The 25986-nt window shown below is 46.1% G+C and overlaps 1 protein-coding gene across 1 annotated transcript in view; it reads right to left on the reverse strand.

The window, feature by feature from the left end:
• The window catches only part of ARIH1 (ariadne RBR E3 ubiquitin protein ligase 1), a 49920-nt gene extending 26805 nt beyond the window's left edge, over nucleotides 1–23115 (reverse strand). Inside the window, exons 1-2 of the mRNA XM_030281578.4 lie at nucleotides 22605–23115; nucleotides 1236–1303 (exon numbers count right to left, since the gene is read on the reverse strand). Of these exons, the coding sequence (XP_030137438.1) occupies nucleotides 1236–1303; nucleotides 22605–22967 (431 nt within the window). The 5' untranslated portion in view covers nucleotides 22968–23115. The remainder of the gene's footprint in view (nucleotides 1–1235; nucleotides 1304–22604) is intronic.
• Between the last annotated feature and the right edge of the window lie 2871 nt (nucleotides 23116–25986).

The raw sequence follows: 25986 nt of genomic DNA on the forward strand, positions 1-25986 counted from the left end.
GGATATATTTGTAACACAAAGCTTTCAGACTTCCAACATTTACTAAAAGAGGTCAATCTCAGAAAAATAAGGACTAGAAAGCTGTAAAAAAAAAAATACAATCACATCAGAAAAAAAATCTAGGTTAAACAAAACATAAGAGATACCTGAGCATCATCACTAACCAAAAATATTACACTAAGGGCACTAAAGATGTCCTAAATCCATTAGCCAAGGATAGCAGAAATATTTATACTACAAAATAATTACTAACAGTGTGAAAACCTTTGCTCCTCTTTCCCTGGGTGACAGAGTACCAAACTACAGGGGCTCAGCCCCAGGGTCAGTGAAGGGACATTTATCAATTCATAGGAGCACCAACAACTGCTCCTGGTTTACCAAGCACATCTCATCTTCCCATACCCTGATTATCAGGCAAAGGAAATGGTAATTAAAGGAAAAGTCAAACTAATGATCCTACCAGGCCCTCCACACCCACCCTTTGGTCACTTCACAGCAAGTCAGTCCAGCAGACACCACAACCAATCCCTGTACAGCTTTTACTGCTCATTTTGGTCCAGATTAATTCTCCTCCCAATTTCTAAAGTAATTTAAATTCTCCGGTTCCCTCAACTCTCTTTAACACCAACAGTGGCATTGGAATGAACCAATTGCAGCTGGATTTGGTCTCTACTGTGTAACAACAAACTGAGAAGTACCTTTACCAAGCAACATTCCAAGAGCTGGGAACCAAAGATAGGAAATAACCATAAACCACTCTGCTGTCAGCGGGAGGGAGAGGCAAAATTCAAGCCATTATTTACACATGCTGAAGAAAACCTGGAGCTGTGGAGCTGAAGACAAGGCAGGACCATTATCAGTCAGGAACAATTTAGCCTTGGCCAGAGCAGCAAATAAACATGTCAGGAATACACATGCCAGCATGACAGGCATGAGCAGCTAAACCCAAATCCAAAACAGTTGCTAGATAACAAGAACCTGTTCCTGCTTGCTTATTCCCAAAGCCTGTCCAAAGCCTGTACATGTTCAAACTAGAAATCCCTCTTCCCAACAGGCAACTTAACTTCCACAACTTTTAAGTCTAATCAGGCATCAATAATACTAAAACACTGAGTCACGAGAGCTGGGAAAGGGGGAACATTTAACACAAAAGATTCTCCTGCCACACACAGTGCATTTATCCATCCTCATTTGATCCAGGAACAAATATTTTTTCCAGCTCTGCAGCTGCTTACCTCTCCATCAGCTTCTCCTTATCCCAGTTGAAATGGCTAAGCAGTATTCGAGTGATAGTCGCTGGATTCTGGAGAAAGAAGAGAAAAACAATAATTGAGTAACCAAGCCAGAGTGAGAACACCAAGCAGAGCTTTGAATAGGCAAAGGGAAAATCAGGGTGTTCAGATAATACATGTTTACTGGCGTGGACTGCGAAATAGCTGGACTTGACAGAAAGATTTGACAAATTTAAAAGGAAAAAAAAACCCAACTCTATAAATCTAAGCACCTGTATAAAATGAGAATTTGGTTGAAGATTTAAGGACCAGACTAATTACACCTACCACAGTGCCAACATCTCCACATCCAGCATGCCCACACAATGCAATTCCAGGATGTCTGTAAAATGCAGGAAGGGCTGATTTCTACCCATCATACCCATTTTTGCCGCAATCACCACACTTCTTGCAGAGCAAGAATAATCCAGCCCTGACCATCAAAACACTTGGGCTGAAAACTGTCCCAGAACACAACTAGCTGCCAGTGTAAGATGACAAAGTCCTTGGAAGACCTCAGAAGTTCTGAAGTACCATGAAATCCAGAAAGAAACTCATGGGCAGCTAAGAAAGAAGAAATACAGTCTAGAAAGGTCAGAAGGAAGATGGAACATAAGAGCTGATTTTCACTTGTGTACAAGTTTTTATTCCAACTAAATCTGAATCATCAGCCAAGAGTTTGATTATATGAGAAACACACCAGACCATATGGCTTCTGTTCCACCCCAGAACCAACGTTTTATCCCTCCAAATCCACTCTCCAGGCTCAGTTTTAGGATCATTTACGTGCAAAGGAGACCAGGAGCAGGGCCCCGAGATCGGCTGTGTGTACTTTGCCATTTGACACCAAAATGGAAGTTTGCCTCAGGGCCAACGTTCAATGGAGCTCTGAAGCTGTTGAAAAGTAGGACATAAACCAGCAATGTGATTTCCTGAGCCCTGGAGCTACAGCCACAACCCGATGCTGCCAAAAGCCAATGCCTTCACCCACAGCAGCAATCCTACTCCATCCCTGCATCTCCTGCCCTCACCAGCCCATACCACTACAGCCATTTTATGCTGCAAATAATGGCTCTGAAACTGATCTCTTTTCCTTTAGGTTGTTTTTTTCATGGAATCAGTTCTTCAATCTGTTTTGATTGCCTTACCACACAAACAACTGCATTAGCACAAGGGGAAAGCAGGACAGCCTCTTTCACCAACACCAACAAAACCTTCACTGAAATAAAGCCCTCGAGTGACAATGTAATAAGCACAAAGAACCAGTCTTGTGGTTTATCCTATAAAAAGTGACACTCCTCTTCTTCTACAGTGTGTTCTGACTCTTATTAATGCCAGCACAGATTGTTTAAAGCCAAACTAAGATTTTTTTCCAGCTTAGAAAGCCCATGTGAACCAAAGCAGCTATAAAAGGTTTGATTAGATCCCTGATGCAGTCCCTGTGGAACTCCATAAACAGCTGGGACAGCAGATCTACACAGTATGGGGCAGGAGATACCAGAAATGGGTATTGCTTAACACTGCATGGTGACAGTGTGGTTCTGGTCCATATCTGAACCAGTCTCCCAGGTGACAGGGATCCAAGCTCTTCCCTGCAGCAACACGAGGTGCCTGGATGACAACCACATGTCACCAGCTCTCCAACAGCATCCCTCCCTCATCCAGCCCCGCAGAGGGGAGCAAGCAGCTCAACTCTTTCAAGTCAGTCCTGCAACAAAAAGCTCTATGGGAATTCCAGGGTCTCCTTCACCCAAAGGCTCATCCAGCAGTCTCTTTTGCGGTTTAGTTTCTGATCTTTCCAGGTTATTTTGTATTTGGAACACCACAACAACCTTTTCTGCAACTCTGTACTATGTAGGAGTACTTTAAAGGAGCTCTTAAAAGCTCACTTAGACACAATTCCTGGAGCAATTTAATCAAAGATGAAAATACCTTAGTAAATAAACCAATCTTATCTCTAGATTATCTTGGTTATGATACCAGCCCCCGTAATTCTCCAGTTATGAATTTCAGACAGCAAAGCACACAGCCCTTCAACATAAGAAGTCTTCACTCGGCCCAGAAATCTGCCAGATGTACAGAGAAACACAATTTTCTTTATTTCTCAAGCAAAGGCATTGAGAGAGCTTTAATTAAAATCAGCCCAAAGTCTTGCGCTACCTTCTATCACAGCAGCCCACTTGGCCACTCATTAAGGTTTCTGGGAATACCTGTTAATCACTTAATAGGCTAAGAGGCAGTGAGGTAGTGGTCTCTGGCTGACTTTTAAAAAGACAGAAGGGTTCCCCTGCACTGAGGGAAAAATCATGGTACATTGAGAAGAAACTCCAACAGTCTGCAGTGATTATTAAGTAGAACAAGGCTGATCCAGCAAACATCACTCCCCAAAGGCCATGTGGGTGGGAAGGACAAGAGGGTTTCATCTGTGGCTTCTCCATTTTCCCAACACACAGGTATTGCAGCTTTCCAAAAGATTCCCTAGGTCAGAGCCCCCAGGTATCCCAGCACTGTGAGGTCAGGGTACTAAACTGGACATTATTTAGGATTATATTGTTGACTCTGTGTACCTTCTCCTGGCTTGCTAGGCTCCAGCTTCCTCCAGCGCTGTTGGTTGAACATTTAAAAAAGAAAGGAAACGCCAGCAGCATGACAAGCTCCCACCAGAAATAGCTGGGCTGCCTGCTTTCACTGCCTGCCACATCCCAGATGTAGCGTTCAAACCTCCCCTGGCTGTTTCCCAGATACAGAAGGCAAGAATTAACACAGCCCTGCCCTTGCTCACCCCTGGACAGGGATACAATCTGGGCTGGAGGTGCACAGGGAGCACAGAAGACTGTGAGGGAGGCAACTAAGGGGCAAATCAGAGTAAAATACAAAGGCCAAAAGTTCTGACATGAAGGATTGTTCCAGTCTAAGACCAGGCACACCATCATGGAATGCACACATGTCCCTCACAGTTATTCCAGAGCAGTGCTGGAGGAGTCAATGACAGCATCCACGCCAGTGAGAGCTGTGTCCTGTACCTCAGGCACACAGGGTTAAAACACCACCAAAATGTGCTATTTCAACACCAGTTCTACTCCAGCTTTCCACCAACCCTTAGCCATCACTCTGGACACTCATGCTGTAAAAATTAATGGAATGTCCCAATACTGGGTTCCACTGCACTGGAAAGTCAGAGCTCTGTTCTGCCTCCTCGGTTGGCACCCAGGATTATTTCCTACGACTGACACCACACAGATTAGTTATGAACAGGCTCCGCTGCCGCTCAGACAGGATTACTCCCAAGGCTGCAAGAGCACGCTCCTACTCAGGCTGTTTTCTGTTCACAAAGCTGAATTTTCCTACAGAAAGCAGCCAGGGATGGATAGAGAGCAAGGGAACAGCCAACACGCTCTCCTCCAAACGTGGTCTGATGAAAGCTGAAACAGCAGATCTCACTTACAGCAGCCTCCTATTAAATTTTACATGTCGGAGCCGAGGCCGATTGCCTGGAGCAGAGGGCAGCAAGCCTGTTGATATCCAGATAGGAACAAACACGAGGAAAGCAGCCATTTTGTTGAAATTCTCCGGGCACTTCAAAAGATTTCCTAACAAAACATTCCATATAAAGCTCTGCCCAGAGAAACACCCTCAGTCCATCAGCAGGGAATTTTTTTTTTTTTTTTTGGCGCTAACAAAGCAACCAAGTCCCACATATGCTTCAAACAAATTCCACTCCACCACAGCTTTTCACTGGAGGTATTTACATTTACTGTCCTTATCTATGTTGCCATGCTCCAGCACACCAATGCAAGCAGGAGATACAGCAATAGAAAGCCCTACAAAGGTCTGGACTTCACCAAAGAAGCATTATTAATTCAAATACAACTCCTTAATTTAATAGAATTTAATTCAACTGGAAGTTTCATCAGTGATAAGAGTTAGAATTCTTTTTGCTGTCAAAATAGGAAAGTATGAGTCGGAAGGAAGAATCTGGATGCACTTAAACGCAGAAATGAATTATAAATTAAATACTATTAGAACATTAGCTTGAATCAGAATTTCCAAGCAGCACAATTTGCTGAATGACAGTTGGGAGCACTTGATCCATTCATGTTTCCATCCATCAAGACGAGCTGCATGGTTAATTCTTGATGTTATTACAAAGAAAAGCACATTTTACAGTTCAGTTTCTCCTCACATGCTGGGAATCAGTTCCTGGTTCAGTTTCAGCATTTACTGCAAATAAAAACGATTTAAGAACTTAAGGTCAGTTCTCCAGCAAAATCCTTTCTCCTGGAGACATGATATAGATAAATTCTTTGTTTTTTACCCATGGCAGCTTCTGCATTTCGAAATTTTCATCCCAACTGCAGCACCTGCATCCCAATAACAGAGGCTTTTACAGCAATAAGGAATTGATGCCACTTCCAGTTGGGTTTTCTACACAATTGCTTTGCACTTGTGAATCCAAGCAGATGCTCCAGAAACCCTGGCTTTGCCCAAGCCTCAGAAGTCTGTTGAGGGTTCAACCTCAGCAATGTCCACTGCTGTATTCCATGGGGATACAAGGCTGGGTTTACATTTCCCAGCACAAGGAAACCGATGGTTTCACATCAGCTGACAAGACTGAGGGTTTGGCTTGGTGGAGGAGCAAAGAGCCACACCACAAGCTAATGCTAGTCTGAAGCCAAGCAGCACAAACATCTGCTCCAGTGAAGCAGCACCTGGGGTCAGCTGTCACACCACCACTGTAAATATTTAACCAGCCAAAACCCCATCATTTGCAACAATAGAGCACCAAGTGGAAACTTCTGCTGCCCAGCATCTCCAAGGTTTGTCCTGTGCACACTGTGCCATGGGAGAAGCACTGATAAATAACCTAGAGGTCATGTTTAATGGCAGTGGGGAGAGGAGAAGGAACCCCACCATGAGAACTGTGACCAACACCAGGCACCAAAGAGCTGCTTCATCACACAATAACCAAGGGCCACCAGCCCAAAATTCTGCAATAACCTGATGTCTGCTCCACTTGCAACCCCTGCTCTTCACCTGCACCTCTCCCAGCTCCACACAGATAATTTCAGATACAACAATACACCTAGAAAGTGTCTTAAATCAGCTTTTAACGTGCTAAAACAGATCACAGTACAAAGGTCAGCAAAAGGTTTGCACTGTTCTGCAAGTGCACTGAGTGACCTTCATTTGTGGAGATCCATTCACATCCATTCTTCCAGGGGACAATTACAGGAAATCTTACAAGCACAAAAACTCATTTCTAACAGCTTAGTAAAATTCCCAGGAAGCCAGCACAGAAGATGAGATCCAAGCATTGAGTACTTCCAGGACATGATCTCAAACTTGCTAGATTTAACCACCACCAACTGAGCACTCTGAGAAGCTGCTGGAAAACTTCCGTGTAATCTAATATTCCCTGGCTCGATTACAGCCAGAACATGAGAGGGCTGCTGCGAGAAGAGGACAGCAGCTAAAGGACTCAATCTGCCAACCCATCCGTGCTCTCTCCCTCTGCCATCCCCTGGGGTCTGGGAGAGAATCACACCATGGACATCTCTCCACTGGCCATATCAGGGTTCACAGGGACAGCACAACACGTGGGTGGATTTCAGATACTTCTTACCTTCCCCTCAGAGATAATAACAACAGCAGTACTGCTCATTCTCTGTACCCCACTGAGAGGATGGTCTTGGCATCTTACATACTACTGAAGCCATATCAGAAGACTCGAGTTAGAACTCTAAAGCACCTGAAAATGTACCAGTTTCCTGCCATTTCTACACAACCCCACAAGAAGCCAGCCTACTCCCTGTGCCTGCTGTCATCTGCCGTCCTCCATCTGGCATTTGCCACCCCACTATAACTTCCCATTAACACATACAGAGCCTTCAACTTTGACACCGATCATCTCCTCAGCTCCCTACATCTTTCTTCATCTCGTTAACTTCCCTTCACACATCATCTCCCAATTCTGAAAATTAAGTTTTACAGAGTTACTGAATTAGTACCATTACGTGATGGCACCAAATGGTAGCTTAATCTGATGATCAGTTTGTAGTAACTCACATGCACTTTCCTGACTGTTTCCAGCTCTGATGAACAGACATTCTTCTAGCAGGGGAAGATAATAAAAAGCAACTTCAGCGAAAACTCTATTACTTCAGTTAATTGGTTCAAGAGACAGAAATGAAGCAGTCAGATGCTTTACATTTTCTCAGAACCTTTTGGAAAGCTTTCAGGTTAATGATTAGGAGCTGCAATGAAGAGCCATTGTCTAATAGAGCTTTTAAAAGCAGAAAAAAATACTAAAGCAACAATTCCAGGATGAATTAGCAAATTTGGAAATGCAAAAACTGAATTCGCACTGTAATACTTCTAAATAAAAGAAGATGGCATGAATTTGCCCTGCTACTCTCAGACAACTGCAGAAGCTCCACCACTAACTCAACACAAATTAAAAACGACCAGGGAAGGCCTCTTCCAGCATTTCAGCTATGCTCACTTCCATAGCAGGACAGCTAGGGTTGATGACAGGACACAGAGAGATATTAACCCTTATTTTATACATTTAATCTGAAGAACACTTTGGTTTCTACTTCCTTTTTCTATAGTTCTGGAGTATAAAGTCCATCCTTTAAAGAGGAAGGACCCACAGGTCCTGAGCTGATGTTTTACTATCCACAACAGCAGTAACACCCAAAGGATTTCTCTCTTCCTGGTGTCCCCCAGCACAAAAAATTCCAACATATGAACAAAAGCTCAGCAAAGCTGGGTAGACAACACGAGCCCCAGCTCTGGCTTCTCTACTGAGCAACTGCAGCTGCTGTGCTGAGCACCGAGTGGGAGCACATGGGTGCCAGCGTACGCTGCACAACGGCTTTATTCAATCCTATGCCTCCCACTCAAGGATTTGCAAAGACTTGCCTTAAAAAGAGTAGGAGAAGGTGATGGCATCATTTCCATATAATTCTTCCAGTTTACTATTTCAGCAGCTCCATAATATCTCCCCATCCGCTGTGGAGGAAGCAACAGCCCCCAGTGCTGCAGCCAGGCTGGGCACGAGATGAGAGCAAAAACCCCACAAGTTTTGGCTACCACAGATGTAAAGTGCCTGTGGTTCATCCAGGTATACTCCAAGTCCCTGGTAATCACCAAGTTCCCCCTGAAGTCAGACCTTTAGTCAACATCCAGTGCCACAGAGCTGCTCTGACAGGATGAGACCCCATGAAATAGAAATGGATATTCAGGAAATCAATAACAGACCTCTGTGTCCCCATCACAAACGATGCACGGTCACCTTCCCTGCTTGTCAACAGAACACTACTCCCACAACCAGTGCCCACAAAGCATATCTGAGCCTACTTCCCTGTGACACCACCGCTCTTCCAGACCTCCAGGTTCCATTTTTCCTCTTCTATCCAACATGACCCCAATTCTATTGAAATTCTCATCCACCACGCAGTTACCACACTAATCTCATATATGGATCACAAATGTGTCCAGCACTATCAGACACAAAATCTTGGGTTTTCTCCAGATCACAAGCATCCCTAAAGCAGAAAGAACACCATTAGATACTTTCAGTTCCATACAATCTCTAGAAGACTACACACAGGGACAGTTTCAATTCTTCTCTCAGACCAGTATAACAACTCACTAATGCCTGGCTTGAATAAAATACACTGGGTTACTTCAAGAGAAAAGCAAAAGCACATTTTGCCACAGGAAAAAAACTATACTGAATGAAGGCAGTGACTGACAGTAAGTACCAAAACACCATGGCTTGGCCCAAGAGCACAGGTCAGAAATCTCTCCCCCTTCACAAAATTCCAGAGAGGCCAAGGAAGGCTCTAGACACCCAGAACAGTTTAGCTATGCACCAGCTCTATTTCTGCCTGTGAGATGAGGTGACAGCAACCTGGATTATGATTTTAATCTGAAATACAGCAGTAACTGGGCAAGACCAGACCAGCTCAGAAAATATTTATTCAGCAGCAACACAAGCTCACACAAGCATTGGCTCCCAGACTTGCCACCAGAGTCAGTGATGGAAGCAGGAGTGACCAGACACAGGAACTGACTGGGTAAAGGGGGTTTATTTTAACTGGTTTATTTTAACATAGACAGGATCGCCGTGTCACCAGGCAGATGAGTTGGCACAACCTGGACAACAGGGACTTGCTTCCAAGAAATCTGTTTGTCTCAGTCTGCCAAAAGCCATGTGTGAGGAACATTAAAGCTGGGTCTTCCCATATCAACAGACTCCCAAATATTCTTGTCCCAAAGACTGTAAAACATATTGGGGTATACTCTGATGCCAGGTACAGCCAAAGATCCCACTTTTTTCCACCATTATCCCACCACCTATGAAGGGCAGGCCCTCATCCTCTTCACCCCAGTGTCTGGGGGCTGTATTCACCTGGCCTTCCAAATAGCAGATCTTGATAGTAAAGTGTGGGAATACTGACAATACCTACTACCAAGTGTCCTCAGTGTAACCACGTGAGCCTGACAGAAATACACTTCTTTTTTTAAGGTCTTTTATTACTCAATGTTGGAAAGACTGGAAGTGGCATATGTCAGGGCAGCTACCCATCAAGTTGATGAAAGGAAACAACCCAAAGCACATTTTTCATGTGCTGTCTTCAGGGACTCAATCCTGAATGAACTGTGTATTTCTGGGAAGGTACAGGTCTGCTGATGTGAGCTCCAGAAACTGTCCTGTTTGCAGGCAGAAATGGGTGTTAAAGGCATAAAGCTGAAAGATGAACTGCACATCTGCTTTCTTCCTTTAAATCATTTTGTACTGGTCTTCTGGAGTCTCAAAAAATGTTTTGCCTTGCTCCAATATGTATTGGTACATTGACTCGGCTCTTTCACCACTATGTGCACTGCCAGGGCCCAGCCCAGAGCCAGAGGCACCCAAAGGGCTGTATCCACATCCTGGGATTTATAAATCTGTAGGAGATTGGCAATGTTCCTCCACACCAGGGAGGAAAATGCTGGCTCTGCTGGCTCCTTCTTCCAGCAGCTCATGCAGCATGAGGAACAGGCACCTCAGCTCTGGCCAGTGAATGATTTCCCAGTTAACAGTACCCAGCATTTCATGGAATTTGCACACCTTTAGGACAACAGAACTTTGCTTTTGCTGCTTTAAGCACATTCAGAGGCACCACCCAGTCCAGGGCAGTGCTAGGAAGCTGCTATGAGCAGATGAGTGGAGGAAATATCAGAAGCAACTTGAAGAAATAGATACCATGGCATACTTTAAATGTTTAGAAGAAATCAGACAAACTCTAGGAGGATGAAGGTGTTTTTCTAATACTCAGCATCACAGTTGTACTGGGAAGGGTAAATTCCCAATAACTTGTGGATTTTTTCCACAGCCTATTTCCATGGCATGTCTGTCTGTAGTCTCATACATGTGCCACGAAAACTACAAATTTATTTTCTCAGTTAACTTCTTTAAGTTCTCAGCAAAGGGCTCTCAAATTGTCCTCCCAGATGATGATTTAAGGGGATCCCCCTCTTCAGACAGCATGCAAGCAGAGGATCAGCCTCCAAGGACGTTCAGCATCAATGTGTCTTTCAAACACTGCTGGCTATGTCTCAGGTTTTGAATGATCTGCCCTCCCACCTGCTTTTGTTAATGGGCACTGCTGGAGAACACCTATCACAGGGTGCTTGGGCATAAAGACACGTGAGTTGTTAAATACAGGAAGATATAATCCAGCCAAACTCTGTATCACCTCAAGACAACCACTGCTGCTTCCTGAAAATCACAGGATAACCTCCCTATGAACAGAGCTTTATCCCCAGAAATCAGAGTCCTCAGACACACAGGTATTTGGGGGAATAACTCACTATGCCAAAAATCTCACAGAAACATGCCTGTGCAGCCCGGCCTGAATCCTGACTTCCAGTTCAGAACATTATAATTAACATTTTACAACAAATAGACAGGAAAAGAAAATGGTAAGGGATGATAACTTCTTCCATGAGCACAATGAGGTGGCACCCACAAACCCCTGCAAGTTAAAGATCTACTGTGGTAAGTAAACAAAAGCCATCCCAATGAATAACTTCTCTCATGGAAATGGCCAGGTTACCTCAAAAATATTTGGATACATAGTCACTGGTGGCATGCAAGTGTTAACTTCCTCATCAACAGCATGACTAGTGAGAAAAATGGGCTTAACACAAGAATTTTTAGCCAGGGGTGATTTACATGAGCATTTTTGGAGAAAAAAAGAATTCTTAACATTTTTCTAGTTTCTCTTTCTCCTTCAGGCCCTAGTGAGGCGAGCACTTGGCACTTTTCTTCAGGTCTCTGTCCTTCATTGCTTCTGATTCTGTCCCTTCTTCAAAGGAACACCCACTTTTATGATCCATTCCCTCTTCACTTGGGCAAAAAGGAAGTCTTCCCATTGTCGTGAAGCATCACCACAGTCCACAGTATTTTAGGAAACAAAACAACACATTCCTCAGGGTGATTTCATCTCCCCATCACAGGCAAAATAAGTTTTAAACACTCAATGTCACCCTGACAAACATGCAGGAAATCCATTCTGGTGATGCCTATGCCTTAGTCTACAACTCTCAATCAAGACAAAAAACTTTAGCCATCTTAAGAAACTCTTTAGCCCAGGAAACCACTGCCAATGCAGCAGTGGCTTGGGGATGTAATCCTTGGCAGCATCTTGACACTGGCAGCAGCCCCAGCGCAGATGTGGTTGTGGCTTGTACCACTTCCCTGCAAAAAGCAGCTTTACCTGCAAAAGCACTTTGTTCTGCTGGCACAACCTGCATCTGCACTTGGAAAACCTGCCAGCATCCTTTCCCCAACAAGCCTCTTCTAGCTCAGATCATTTTTTAATGATGACTTTGCAGTTTATTTACCACACTCTGCTCATTTATTCTTACTTAGTTTTACAGCCAACAAAACACAGCCCTGGCAACACATTATTTTATAAGCCGGGATTTCCGCTACAAGAAGTAATTTTGCCTGTTTATACCCCAAAATGTTTTCCTCTGAGGGCTCTGCAGAAGCCACCTCTGAAGAAAACATATTCTGGAGGCATGAGGAGTTTAGCAATCACTTGTTCACTCTTGTTCCAAACAAGATATACCTCAAAGTCTAACTGCAGTCTCTAATTGCTGCAGGTATTTTTAACCAGCTACCTGAGCTCCCTGGAGTTAAGAGAAAATAGTCTGGTGGGATCTGATACAGAAATAGCAGAACACGAGTCACAGCAGTGGGGGAGAATGGGGAACCTCCAGCGTTTTCACCATTTTCTCCTTTAAGGGCTCTGAAGACTTGCCTCTACACAGACTTGCATTCATTTTACCAGAACTGTTTCTACAGCTGTTGAGCCAAACCAGCAAGTAAGTGCAGATTCCCCACCTCTACTCTCTTTTGGTAGGGAATGGGAAACCTAGACATGCAATTTTGTATTTGATGGACTGCACACTAGCTGACAAGGATATCCCTTGTTCCTCTCCCATTAAAATATTACTGTCATCAAGACACTGGGCTTCTGCAAGAGGAAAAACCCACCTAATCAGCCCTGCCTTGTAACTGCTGTGCAGGGCAGCAAGAGGAATAATTACACTAATGACTGGTGAATAATTGAGTGCACTGAACAGGCTGGCACCCAGCCTCCTCCAAATCCCAGTGCTGCCTGCAGAAACACCCTGGTAAAGGAGAGTAGGGAATTACACCATGGCACACGAGAGTGACATAGATCCCAAACACCCTCCCTCCAGAGTTTCAGTATCCATCATCCCTAAAGAGAACTCCAAGTCCTTGCATTGCTTCCCTCCTAGAAGTTATCATCCCAGCCAGAAATAGTCTTGTGCACATTTTCAAGCATCAATTTCAGCTCTATTAACAATACAAAGAAGGACATCTCAAGCATGTCATATTATCAAGTAAAATAAAGAGACTGGTTATTACAGAACAACCTAATGCATATCTGAAATGTGTATAAATCAAAGAGCATCACCTTAATTTGCTCAGATGGCCTTTCAGTCATTACAGAGGTATTACAAACTATCAAAACAAAGACATCCAACACATTATTTCATCAGATCTTCATAGTGTACAGAAATTGTTAATTTTTTTATTGAATTGTTATTTTATATTATAGTTATTTTCCTCTACACACACTAGGTGAGACTGTACTCCAAGGACCTTCTAGTTTACACTGTCGCTCCCAGAAGAAAAATTATGCTGCTACTAAGAGCTGGAATGTTGCTCTTCCTCCCATTTTATTAAAAAGCTGCTGCTCAGCCTAGTTTTAATACACATTGTTTAATAATGCTCTGTCACTTCCAAGCTCCTGCTCTGGAATCCAACCTCAAGACATGGCTCTCCCACACTCTTTTTTTCACACCATTCCTTTCACTCCCTATTTCTCAAATCCTAGATGACTAGGATAAAGATAACTAGGAGTTAACTAAGTCTTAAGTTTTTCTTCCCACACAGGAAAGCTCATTGCAAGGGAGACAGTTTATTCGTGTGAGTCCTCTTGGTTTCCCCTAATCCCTCTCCACATTTCTATCTGCCAGACAAAGGAACGTTGATTGCATTTGTGTTTTGTTGCACAAGAACACACCAAGCCCACAGTTACCAGCTGCAGAGGGCATCAGAATTTTGAAAAACTCTCCAGAGCTCTTTCCAAAGTTAAATATGCACTTCTACCTAGATGTGCAAACAAAACAGACCACAGAAATGTTGATGTGTGGATGCACATCCACGTGTTTTGCTGACAGATTTGAACAATTCAAACACCATCACTTCTGGCGCCTGGAACAAAGCAGCTGCTCGTGGGGTCAGAGGGCTGAGCAAGAAAAGCAGAGAGGAGACACTTTTAACTGGAGAGTTCCCTGATTCCTTGCATTCTACAGCCCTACAGCAAATGGCTGCATCCAGGCAGACAGGGAATGGGAACTGTCCAAGACCAATATCCATGTAACCACAGCTCTGTTGTGGTGAATGTGTCTGCACACCCCCAAAAGCACCACTGGGGATGAGTGTCAGACACTCCAACACCAGAATGGTTTGAGTGCATTGGTGTTTCAAACCAACCAAGACCATCCCAAGTGCCCCAACTCCAATACCCAAAGGCAAACCCCAAAGAAGTGACCTGAGCAAAGCACTGCACTGTCACTACCAGGTCCATACAACCATCAAAGCAAGCACAGGATGGTAAAAACAGCCACATCCTGCTGTGATTTTTATACAAGGGTGTTGTTCAAACACCAGCTCCTTCCTCTGTGGCTCTGGAAGTGTTTTGCTGAAGAAAACAGCAAAAAATCACCTCTTGCAGGGAAGCATCCAACACACTCCTTCAGAGGCTGACCCAGTCACGAACACCAGACAGGAAGTGGGAACTTTCAGAACCACTTCAAATTTTCATTTCTTTACCTTGGAAGAAACTCTCTTCAGGCTGCCTCCTTAGTAAGAACTGCAAATATTAGTTTAAAAAGAAAATCTTTGAACTAACACTCAAAGAAGTCAGTTATTTTGGCATTTGACTACTTTCAGGTCCAATTATACAGATTATTCTGGTTCTACTAAGTTTTTACTGTGTATTCTTCACTTTGAGAGGACTTCAACTGTGCCCAAGTAGAACCCTTTTGAGCAGGAACTCCTACTCTATCCTGATTATCTGCTGGGAAACAGAGTTTAGAGTCTGCATCCCTCATCTGGTGAAATTACTACAAGAGTCACAGACAATTTTTCTGAAGTACTGCAAAGGCAATAAGCAAATATCCAAGCTCTTAATTTCAAACATTGGGGTTATCTTCCTTCAGCTCTCAAATTCCTCAATCACAAAGCAATGAAAGCTTCATCTGTTGTGAATTAAAATGCACATGAAAAGGCCTATTTGTGGTGTCACAATACATGGAGAGTCCCTCCCCTCAGACCAGGAAGCCTTTCACACCTCCATGCTTGAGACACAAGTACTGTCCCATAAGACCTAATTTTGGAGCAGATGGCCAAAATATCATGCTTGCACTGCTTGTCCCTAGAAACAAGAGGTGCCACATGGTGCTCTAGCATATTAGTTTTTAACCAAGGAAGATACAAAACCAGGAATGTTTTAGAAAGACTGGGAAGAAAGACCTTTATGTGCCAGCATCAATAAGTGGGCACCAGGGGAAACCACCAGGAAAAGACCAAGAAGCCCAGCTTTAGGTAGATTGTACTCTCAATTACTAGCAGATTATAGCCAAGAGCCACCTGCCCTCAGGGCTCCCAGCTACATCCCTGTCCCCAGCAGCTGTATTTGGCTCCTCTCCCAAATACATCCATAAAGGACCACAACCTTTTGCCATCACACAGACATGCTGCAGCCTGGCAACAAGGACAGGCACTGCAACACAGCCATGGAGAAGCTGTGCTCTCCTCCCCAGCTGTCTGGGCTCCATGCTTCTCCAGAGGGAGGACACGTCCCTCCAAAGCCAATTCTTTGTTTCTCCCTTTTTACTAGGCAGTGGCAATGACTATCAGCTTTGTGCTCCACCAGCTCAGTTGCCCAGAACTCAAGGCAAGACTGCTGGCAATGCCAAAATGTGCCACAACTGCCCAAGACGCTTTCACAAGGGCTTACTCACTTCTTCCAAGTGACTTTGATGCTGTCAAAAGCTATCTCCGTCAGATTTCGGATCTGAAATTATTCCCAACATCTGGAAGAAGTTCTCAGTCTTTAAAAACAAGGAAAAGACTCAATGCCAACAGTTCTGCTTGAGTGTTTTGTATATACAGTGGTTCAAACCCCCACCACAGTGAGCTGCTCTGAGCACCCAAGACGACGACCTGGCATTGCTACACCACCTAAACAAGCCTCTGCACTTACATGGGCATGCCAAATTCAGGAAGGGAACACACTTGTTAAGTATAATCTCAGTTATACCTGCAACAACTACTGAGGGAAGCCCTGGATGGCAGTTTTCAAAGCATTTATTTGAACACTGTTTCCATCACAGCTCAAGATCAAAAGCTAAGAGCAGCAAGGAATTCCATACAGGCCAAGCTCAGGGTTTCCAACACTCCCAACACCAAACACGCCCGGGATGGTGAAGATACTTAAATATTATCAGCATTTCCATTATCACATCACTAATGATTTTACTCCACCTGACTGCCTCATCAACTCCAGAGCCTCCTGCACTGACATCCCCCACAAAGCCAGCAGCCCTCTCCCAGCCCTCAGGCATCTGTATTCCGGGCTATGCTCAAATGCACCATTTGGCATTACTGAGCAGCTACAAACCCTCCCAAGGTGTTTTACAATAAATGAGGCTACAATTTCCTTGCAGTTGCTGCAGCTACTAAATGACTTGATGAAATTCAGCAGCACTATGCACTTGTATGCACCCAACAGCTCCAAACATCCTTTGTATCTGTCAGGAATCCAGTGTAGCCAGGCACAAAGAGACAATATCACTTACAATACTCAGATCCTGAAAATTCCAGAAGTACCAGAAATCTGGAGGACCCTGGAGTCTGGGAATGAGCTAAGTGGAAAGGGCTTCCAGCCTTCTCAGTTACAGACAAATTGCAGGTTCTTTTTCCAGTTAACCAGCTCTCCTAAAAAAGGCTGGGAAAAATGGCTACCTTCTCCAGAAAAAAAAGGCTCCTACAAAGAAATTCCAGATGAAAACGTTGACTTGCTGTTAAAACAGGCACAATGTGGAGATCAACCATCACTTCCTTCAACTATCACACCTGACATCAACAGCAGAACCACATTCTCAGTCGTTTCATTAATGCAGTAAAGGGGAAGAGAAATTAGTTTAGAAATAGAAAACTGAAAACCATTCAACAGGTGCCAAAGACACAGGACTGCCCTACATTTCTGAAGGGCATTGGAGCTTTGGGGTTTATTTGCTGTTAAAAACTTGAATTCATGCAAGGTTAAAACTAAGGGGTCAGAGCTTGGGACAAGTATAAAAGGGGAATCCGTGTTTTTAATGATGCTTTAACACCCAGAAATACCTTGTTTCACATCAGCTTCCACGTTATAGCAGAAACAACCCTTCTACTTTGCACAGCAGGAATGGTCCTGCTCACTGAAATTAAACCCACAGGGAATAGCAACAACTGTATTTACTATTTAGTTTTCGCTTTCTGGAAATAAACATTTAAAAGTAGCTTAAAAAAAAATGTGTTTTCAGTTTCACTTTTAAGCATCCCAAAGCACACTGGTCTCCATCTGTACGCCAAGGTTCCTAAGGAAAAGATTGCCTTGCTGTCATTTTGGGAAAACTACATTGAGACAAAAGCAACCAGCATCAAATGTTTTCATATGTGGCCAACCATGAGATTTGCATTTGGCCTAACAGAAACATAAAGCACAAAGCAAATGGGTCATATTTAAGTACTAAGTTGAAATTCTTCTGGAGACTTAACAAGACTTTTCTACCTGGTAATGCTGAAATTTAAAGTAAAATTTAAAAAAAAAATCTATTATACTCAGATTCACATGTCTTGGCAGTCAGGAACAGACACCATGTCATTTCCAAAAGCTTTGGAGTGATTGTTTATACAAGATTCCAGGAATGCTTTGTCACAATGAAGTTTACTCCATTCCTTGGAAATATTAAATGCATTCCTACCGTAATGAAACACCTTATAAACACCACGTGACAGAAACATGGGGTTTAACACAGCATTTCCTCCCAGCATCATAACATTCAGGCCCCTGACATGAATTCTATTATCAAATAAGTAACCACACAAGGAGGTTTGCTAATGCACCTTGCGCTGTGAGAGGACCCGGATGGAAGCAGCACCAGCCTCAAGTGCTTCCACCCACAGACTCCCACCTAATGCTTGTCAGGCAGCTCCAAGCACTCCAAATTTCCAAGATGTCATCTTTAGCATTAAATACAGTTTTAAATATGACCCTGTACAATAAGCAGCAATTCCTGTTGCTCACTGGCAAGTCATCCCTGTTTTGGGCAATATCTTTGGAATGTACTGCCCACAGTATGCTGAATTACACCAGTACTGGGAAGATTTCCTAAGTTCTGCCTGAAAATCAGGATGTTTTGTCCAAGCAAATGAATCCACTGTTTAACAACACCCCTCCTGTAACAATGGGCTTGCACTTGTCATGACAGAGCTCTATTTAACCAGGGCTGTGAACTCCAGGGGCCTCTGGGAAAAGCCATTCCTCAACAAATACGGGTTTTCAACTTCAGAGTGGTCTGGAGTTTGGGCTTATTTTAGTGGCAAGGCTTCTACTAGCAAGGACCTCACCTTGCTTCCAAAGAAGTCAGCCAGCTCTATCATGTAAATGAGAAACATGTACTTGCTGCAAATGCTCTCATGTTACATCTGACCTGGTCTGCTCTAGAAAATCTAATTTAAAGCCTTTAATCAAGGCTTAGTCTTTTGAGCTAGACTAGGTTTTGTTGGATCCAGGAATGCCATGTCCTTCCACAGAAAGTTCAGGTCTGAAGCTCAACATGCTCACAATCATTCAGGTCAGACACAACACCCAGCCATATCCAGGATCCTGTTCCCTGCTGTGGGGTGGGGAAAGAAAACAAGAGGCTCAACTCCTTTTTCTGCCACCTCAGAGCTTCATCCCAGTATTTTCAATACCTCACCATTACTAAGTCCAGGAAGAATGAATATGGTCAGTGACATCACAACAATGTCATTGGAATGCTCCAGAAAAAGGCAGGCAAAAAGGGGAAATTAATCCCACCTGGTAATACTGGAATTGCACAAGGTTGCAACAAAGCAAGGAGAACAGTGGGCCAAGCCAGGCTACAGAAACACATCATGTGCTCTACTCAGAACAGAAATAAATATGCCATTCTAAACATTTTTCAAGTTTATTTTCAGAAAAAAATCTAGAGCAAAAATGGAAATAGCAATCTGATATTAAAAAAATGAAAAAAAAATAAGTGGCAGTGGATTATTTGGACAAAAGTTCAGAGAGGAAGACTATGGGGAAGACATTCAACTGTGGGAAAATACCTTTGGGATGAGAAGCCTTTTGTTCCACAGCACCTCTCTGTCTACGTTTTTACAGTCCCTTGCTAACTTATTCTGCCAGCAGCTGGAAAACCACCAGAAATCCGCCTGTTTACTTAAGACAACTAAAATTCCAAATACTATGGCAAATGGCTCTCTGCTTCACCTAATCACAAGGAGAGGATGGGAGGAATACTCTTAAGATCCACAAGTCTCAGCCAACCAACAGTGCAAGGTTAAGGGGTTATTCATACCCCTATTTTTGCATTTGCAGAGCAAGGGGAATTCTTGCTGTACGACACATGTGAGACAAATCAGATTATGAGCACAAGCATCAAATACTGTACAAAAACCACCACTGAACACCTGAAATCCTGCTTATGCTCAGACAAGAAAGAGCAAGTGTAAAATATTCTGAAACCTGCCTGGTTCACTGCAGGTTCACTGGTCTTAGGGAGGCCAAGTGATAAGAGTTTGGCACTGAGCAGATGTCTCCAAAAACCCATTCCATGCTATGGGGTGAATCACAGTCTCTGTGAGCAGCAACTTAGCCACAACTTAGCTCCTATTTCTGCAAAGTCTCCATCAGATCAAATCACTGCCCTGAAAAGTTCATGTTTTTTCGCACACAGCTTGTATTTGAAAATGACCAAATGGATGGGAGCAAAAATTTAATTTGGTCCCTTCAACTATAACCCTGTCAGCTAATAACTGTTCAAATGGAGTGTTTCAATACAGAGTTACACCTGCCATTACTCAGATACCTCCTTGCAAATACTCTGTGGCTCCCTGTTCTATTTTCCTTTCACTGCAGCTGCAAAACAAAACCCCATTTATACCTTACACTTGATCATCAAAAAAAAAAAAAATCACCCATTAGAGAGCACAAGACTCACAGCTGAAGTTTTCAGGCTGTACATTACATCTCTCTTGAACAAGTAAGTTCAAAGCACTCAAAAATGTAACCACAACCATCACTATTTGCTAACAAGAACCCACGGCAGACACACACAGACCAAAACCATCCAGTACTTGACTGGAACAAGTGAATCACAGCTCAGCAACCCAGGATCCGCAGCAGGATCCCGAGCCAATGTGACTCCAGAAAAGGTTTACTGAACCAGAAAAGCAGCAGCAGCAATCCTGGTTGGGTGCCAAACACAAGGAAATAAACAGAACTGAGCCCTGGAAGATTTCACCAGCAGCCACAGGAGTGAGGATGAGCAACTTATGAGCAACTCCTGAAGTACCGGCAGAAGTCAGGCCACTTACCTCAGAACAGCCCAGAAATCTAATGGCAGGAAGCTGGCATTTAACAGCCATCCAGGGCAACTGAGTGCTTTCCTAACCTCTCCTGATGCATTCCAGCGCCTAAGTTGGTTTTGGGCCACGAGTTAACCCATGACAATCTAAACAGACTTTTGTGCACCCTTCTCTGCTAAACCAGGAGGAACTACTGCAAACCCCAAGCAGCAACTGGAGCTGGAGAGCAGCCACAGGAAGGTCGGGGGGGTGGTTCTGCAGAGCCCAGCACGGGGTCAGACCTCCAGCTGCCACCCCGGGGATGGGGCAGAACAAGGGGCTCGTCACCTCAACCCATTTCTCTCCACTATTTCTGCAACTCACAGGTCGAGCACACAAGTCAAACAGCTTCAGGGTGGTGTAAGAGGAGGGCAAATCCACTCAGACCAGTAATCAGGACCTTCTCTAACAAATTAGTTCATGAAGAACATGCAGGTGAGTCCACCAGCTGGGTCTGGAAAATGCAGGAGCAGGAACACTCTCAGCTCTTCACTGGCAGCAACTTTTCCACCACTTAGTCTTATGCAAAGATAAGGAATATGGCAGAGTCTGTTCAATACAAACAGAATGGGCCATGACTTTTGCAATCTTAATCATTAAACACAGACTCACTATTTTAATGACTATTTGAAAGAGTAAAAAGCTGAAGGTCCCCAGTGTTTGCATGTCTGCCTGCCAACTGTTTCCCTCCCTACATCAGGATCGATAACTAGGAGCAAAGAAACATCCCTGTTTAACCATGAGATCTTCTTTAACTGCAGGGTAATCAGCTAATCCGGGCAGGCTCCTTTATTCACCTTTACATGGGCAATGCTATCATTAAAGTTATAAACTTTAATTTGACTCAAGGAATGCCATTTACTAATTTAGCATGCAAATATTTTTACAGCTGTTTGCATCAAGCTCTGTACAAACTACAGGGGATTATAGCACATAAAGCAATATTTTAAAGTTGCTGTTACAGCCTCTGTTACTGCAGAGGACAGCTGGAGAAAAAACATTCACTGAGGCATCTCGTGTTTAAAGAGATTTACCAACACACACAACCAGCAAAACAACTCCTTTCTGGGCACTGGATCCCTCAATACTTCATATGCACAGATTTCTCATGCTATTCCCGTTGGCATACTGGAAAAGGGTAGCACTGCCTACCGACTCTGAGTAATCGTAAAGTAAATGGGAACTAAAGAAATCCCATCACCTGAAGAAAAGTGAACTGCATCAGGAACTTGATGGTGAGCTAGAGCCGAACCTTGCAACGAACATTTAGAAAGGGATGCTAAAACACTTCAATGGCTTGATTTTTTTCCCCAAAAAACTTAGAAGCCAAGAAATAAGACTTAGATACTTTGATCTAAAGAAGGTAAATGTTATTTCAAACTCTATTTCAGTCTTAAAGAGACAGGCTTAAAAACTGAGAGTAAAAAAAGTTACGGTTGTGAAGGGATTGCTCGTACCCCTCCTGGTCTGTGCTGGAAATAAACACAAGGTTCAACCTCTATGCGTGGAGGGGGGAAGGGAAGGGAGACGGCAACAAAACCAGAGCGGTGCCTCTCCTGGAATTCCAGGGCTTGCCATGGACTCCGCGGGTTAGCGAAGGAGCTGGAAGAGCTACATCTTGCCAAACACCATGAGAACGGAGCGGAATAAAGACAAAAACATAGATTACGGCCCCCAGCTCGCAACCACACAAAGAAAGAGGAGTCCTTTCAGTGCCAAAGGCCTCGTTCCCGACGCTTCCACAGCAGGAAGCGAGATCCTAGCCGTGCCCGAGGGGCCTCCCGGGAGACGGGGGTGACGAGGAGCCCTCTCCACCCCCAGGGTGTGCTGAGCGGAGGCGTCCCCCCACCCCTCCAACGTCGGAGGATACCGAGTTGAGCCCCCTCCAGCCCCGGGGGTTACGGCAAGTGTGTGTGCGGCCCTGGCCGCGGACGGGCCGGGCCGGGGCCCCGCAGGAGCCGCCGGCCCGTCCCGCCACCCCCGCGCCCCTTCCCCCGTGCGTCAGCCCCAGTCCCGGTGCCGGGGGGCCGCACCTGGATGACCTCGTTGACCTCGCGGATGCACTCCACCATGTGCTGCAGGATCTGCTCGGCCGTCAGCACCTCGTAGCGATAATCCTCCTCCTGCTCGGGGCCGCCGCCGGGGCCCGGCCCGCCGCCCAGGCCACCGCCGCCGCCGCCACCGCCGGGGCCCAGCCCGCCCGTGTCGCTGCCCAACAGCCCGTCGCGCTCCCCGCCGACGCGCAGCCCGGGCTCCACCAGCTCCACTTCGCCCAGGTCCAGATTATCGTCGGGCTCGTCTTCTTCCTCGTCCTCCTCGTCCTCCTCCGCGCCGCTGTCCTCGCTGCACTCCTCGTCCTCGTCGAACTCGTAGTTGTACCCCTCGTCCGAGTCCATGGCGAGGCGCTGAGGGAGCGGCGGCGGCTCCTGCGGCCTCCCCGCTCCCGGCCCCGCCGCCGCCGCCGTTGGCCCCGGCCCGGCCCGGCCCCGCCGCGCCTCAACCGCCGCCAACAAAGGGCCGCGGCCGCCGCGCTCCGTCACCGCGCGCCCCGCGCGTCACCGCCGCCCGCCCGCGCCTGCGCGCCCGCCGCCATCTCACCCCGCCCGCCGCCGCCATCTTGGGTGCGCGCCACGCCCCCACCCAGCCCCGCCCGCCTCATGCCGGCGCCGCCATGTTGAGTGTGGCGCGGCGCCAGGGCGGCCGCCGGAGGGAACCGCCGCGGAAACACCGCACCCGCATGGTGGAAAAGATCTCCGAGACCGTCGAGTCCAACCTGAGACCCAACATCATCCTGTCAACCAGACCACGGCACTGAGTGCCACGTCCAGTCCTTCCTTGGACATCTCTACGGATGGGGATTCCACCATCTCCCCATCTAATGCCTGACAACCCTTTCCATGAAGAAGTGCCTCCTGATGTCCAACCTAAGCCTAACCTCAAGTCTACAGCTTGAGGACGTCTCCTCTTGTCCTGTCCCCTGGAAGCAGAGCCTGACCTCCCCAGCTGTCCCCTCCTGCCCAGGGAGTTGTGCAGGGCCAGAAGGTCCCTCCTGAGCCTCCTTTTCTCCAGGCTAAGCCCCCCCAGCTCCTTCAGCTGCTCCTGGTGCTACAAATATTAAGTGATTGGAATGGACCTTAAAGCTCATCTCGTTACACCCCCTATCATGGGCAGGGACACCTTCCACTAGCCCAGGATGTTCCAAGCCCCGTCCAACCTGGCCTTGGACACTGCCAGGGATCCAGGGGCAGCCACAGCTGCTCTGGGCACCCTATACCAGGGCCTCCCCACCCTCACAGGGAACAATTTCTCCCCGGTATGTGACTTAACTTTTCCCTTTTTCAGTTTGTACCCATTACACTGTCCTATCCCTAGAGTTCTGATGAAGCTGAGGGGGTGGGGAAGCAGAAGGTTTGGGAGGGTTACCAGCTTTCTCCTTCTGCCCACAGAGTGATGAGACATGAGGTGGAGCTGGGGCATGGAGCCCTTCTGAAGTGTACTGTGGGTCAAGTGTGGAGAAGACTCCCAGTGCAACTGTTACATTGAGTGGTCTCTAGCAAGTGACTTGTGAGGACAATGTGATGCAAATGTGAGTGGAATGTGAGGGAAAGGTATAGGAAAATAGGTTGCACTGCCTCAAAATCAGAATAAAATTGCACTGAGACCCTCCAGGCAGAAATTTCTAACCATTCCATGGGATAAATATGAGCCCACCACCCCTGGGGTGACCCTGACTGTGCCAGGTGGTATCTCCAAGCTCCAGTGTTGCCTTCTGGTCTGTGAAGATGGTACTGCTGGGTTTTCACTGGTGCCAGGTTTGATTCCCTTTATTCTCTGTTAATTTGGCATTTTGCAGAGAGAAGAACACCTGAGGTTTCATCCCCAGACCAGGGATAGACTTTTTTACCTTCTGGGGTTGAAAGTGCCCTGGGCAGTTCAGAAATGCCGTTCCCGGGTAGTCTCATCCCTGCCAGAGCCTCTCACCTGAACACTTGAGCTGTTAGCAAAGGGCAGGATGGACACTGAGGTGCTGCAGGGGCTGAGCACCCTTTGTCTCAGCCTTCCCTGCCTCCAGCATCAGCTGTGCTCAGCCTGATATGGAGGAGGCTCGCTGGGCTCATTGTCTGCAGCCATTCAGGGAGCTCACAGAACTCCGGTTGGCTTGGAAACAAGGCTGCAGTCTGGCCCAGAGGAGAACCAGCTGCTCCCCCCTCTCCACCACTGCTCACCATGGATGTGAGAGCTTGGCACAGCCCCGGGAGGGCTCCAGGGCCACCTTCTCCCACTGGTGCTCACCGTCCACTCCCTCATGCCCTGGGGAATAATTTCTTTCCAGAGTGAAGTGGGGTTATTTGGATGTGGTGACGTTACTCTGCCAGGATGAAGATGAGATTCATCAGGGTAGTATGTGGTGTAGGTGTGACAAATTTCATCAGCTCTTTGGGACAGGAGTCATCTGCTGCAGCAGGATCCTGCTTCCTGCTTCTGTCTCACACAAATCCCTTGTGAAACAGGAAGAAAATTAGAAGCTGCATCCCAAAGGATGTTTATTTCCTGCTGGAACACAGCATTATGATGGCTGCAGTGATAGGGGTTTACACATGCAGATGCCCTCAGGGGTCCGGGGAGATGAAGTCTCCGATGGCCTGGGAGATGTCTCTAGAACCCTTGCTGGGTACCCGACTGCACCTTCAGACACACAGGCAGCTCCCTGCTCTGCTCAGGCCATGAGCACACAGGGGGTGTGGACTGGGCATGCTCATTGCCTCATGCCATGCTACCCAGTCAATAAAGCCAGTTCTCTAATTACCCAACTTAGGTGGAATTGCAAAGGCCAGAGCTTTAATCATCCTGCCCTACATTTATGTAAGTAGCCCTGACTTGGTTCAGCTCCAGATCCACCATCTGGACATCTGCCAGGCTGGTCCCACCTCATACATCATGTGTGGGCTCAGGTGGTTGCTCCAGGTCCTCACCCCCTGCTTCTTCCCCAAGGGGGACTGTGTGTCACCCCCGGGACTCTGAGCTAGTCCTGCTCAGCTGGTGGCATGCCCAGCTCCTGGCCAACAATGACAAGGCACAAGCCATTTTGGGGCTGCTCATTTGGACACGGGACCCCAAGAAAGGCACTGATCAAACAATGGGGTTTGGCTTTATTGAACTTTGGCAGCTTTGAACACAAAAATCCTTGGCTGAGGTGATCTTCCCCTCAGGGACAGACCTGGGAGCGTGTTTGGGAAGCAGCTGTTCCTGGGAGCAGGGACTGGCCATCTCCGGGTGCTCCAAGAACCTCCCCACAGCCCTGTCCTGGCCCAGCCAAAGCTGCAGAGCTCAGCCCAGAGCCTTGCATGGAGCCCAAAGAGAGGAGGTTCTGCAGCCAGGCTGGGAGAGCTGGTGGTGCAGACTCCAGGGAGAGCT

Source organism: Taeniopygia guttata, chromosome 10 (genome assembly GCF_048771995.1).
Source record: "Taeniopygia guttata chromosome 10, bTaeGut7.mat, whole genome shotgun sequence".
NCBI lineage: Eukaryota > Metazoa > Chordata > Aves > Passeriformes > Estrildidae > Taeniopygia > Taeniopygia guttata.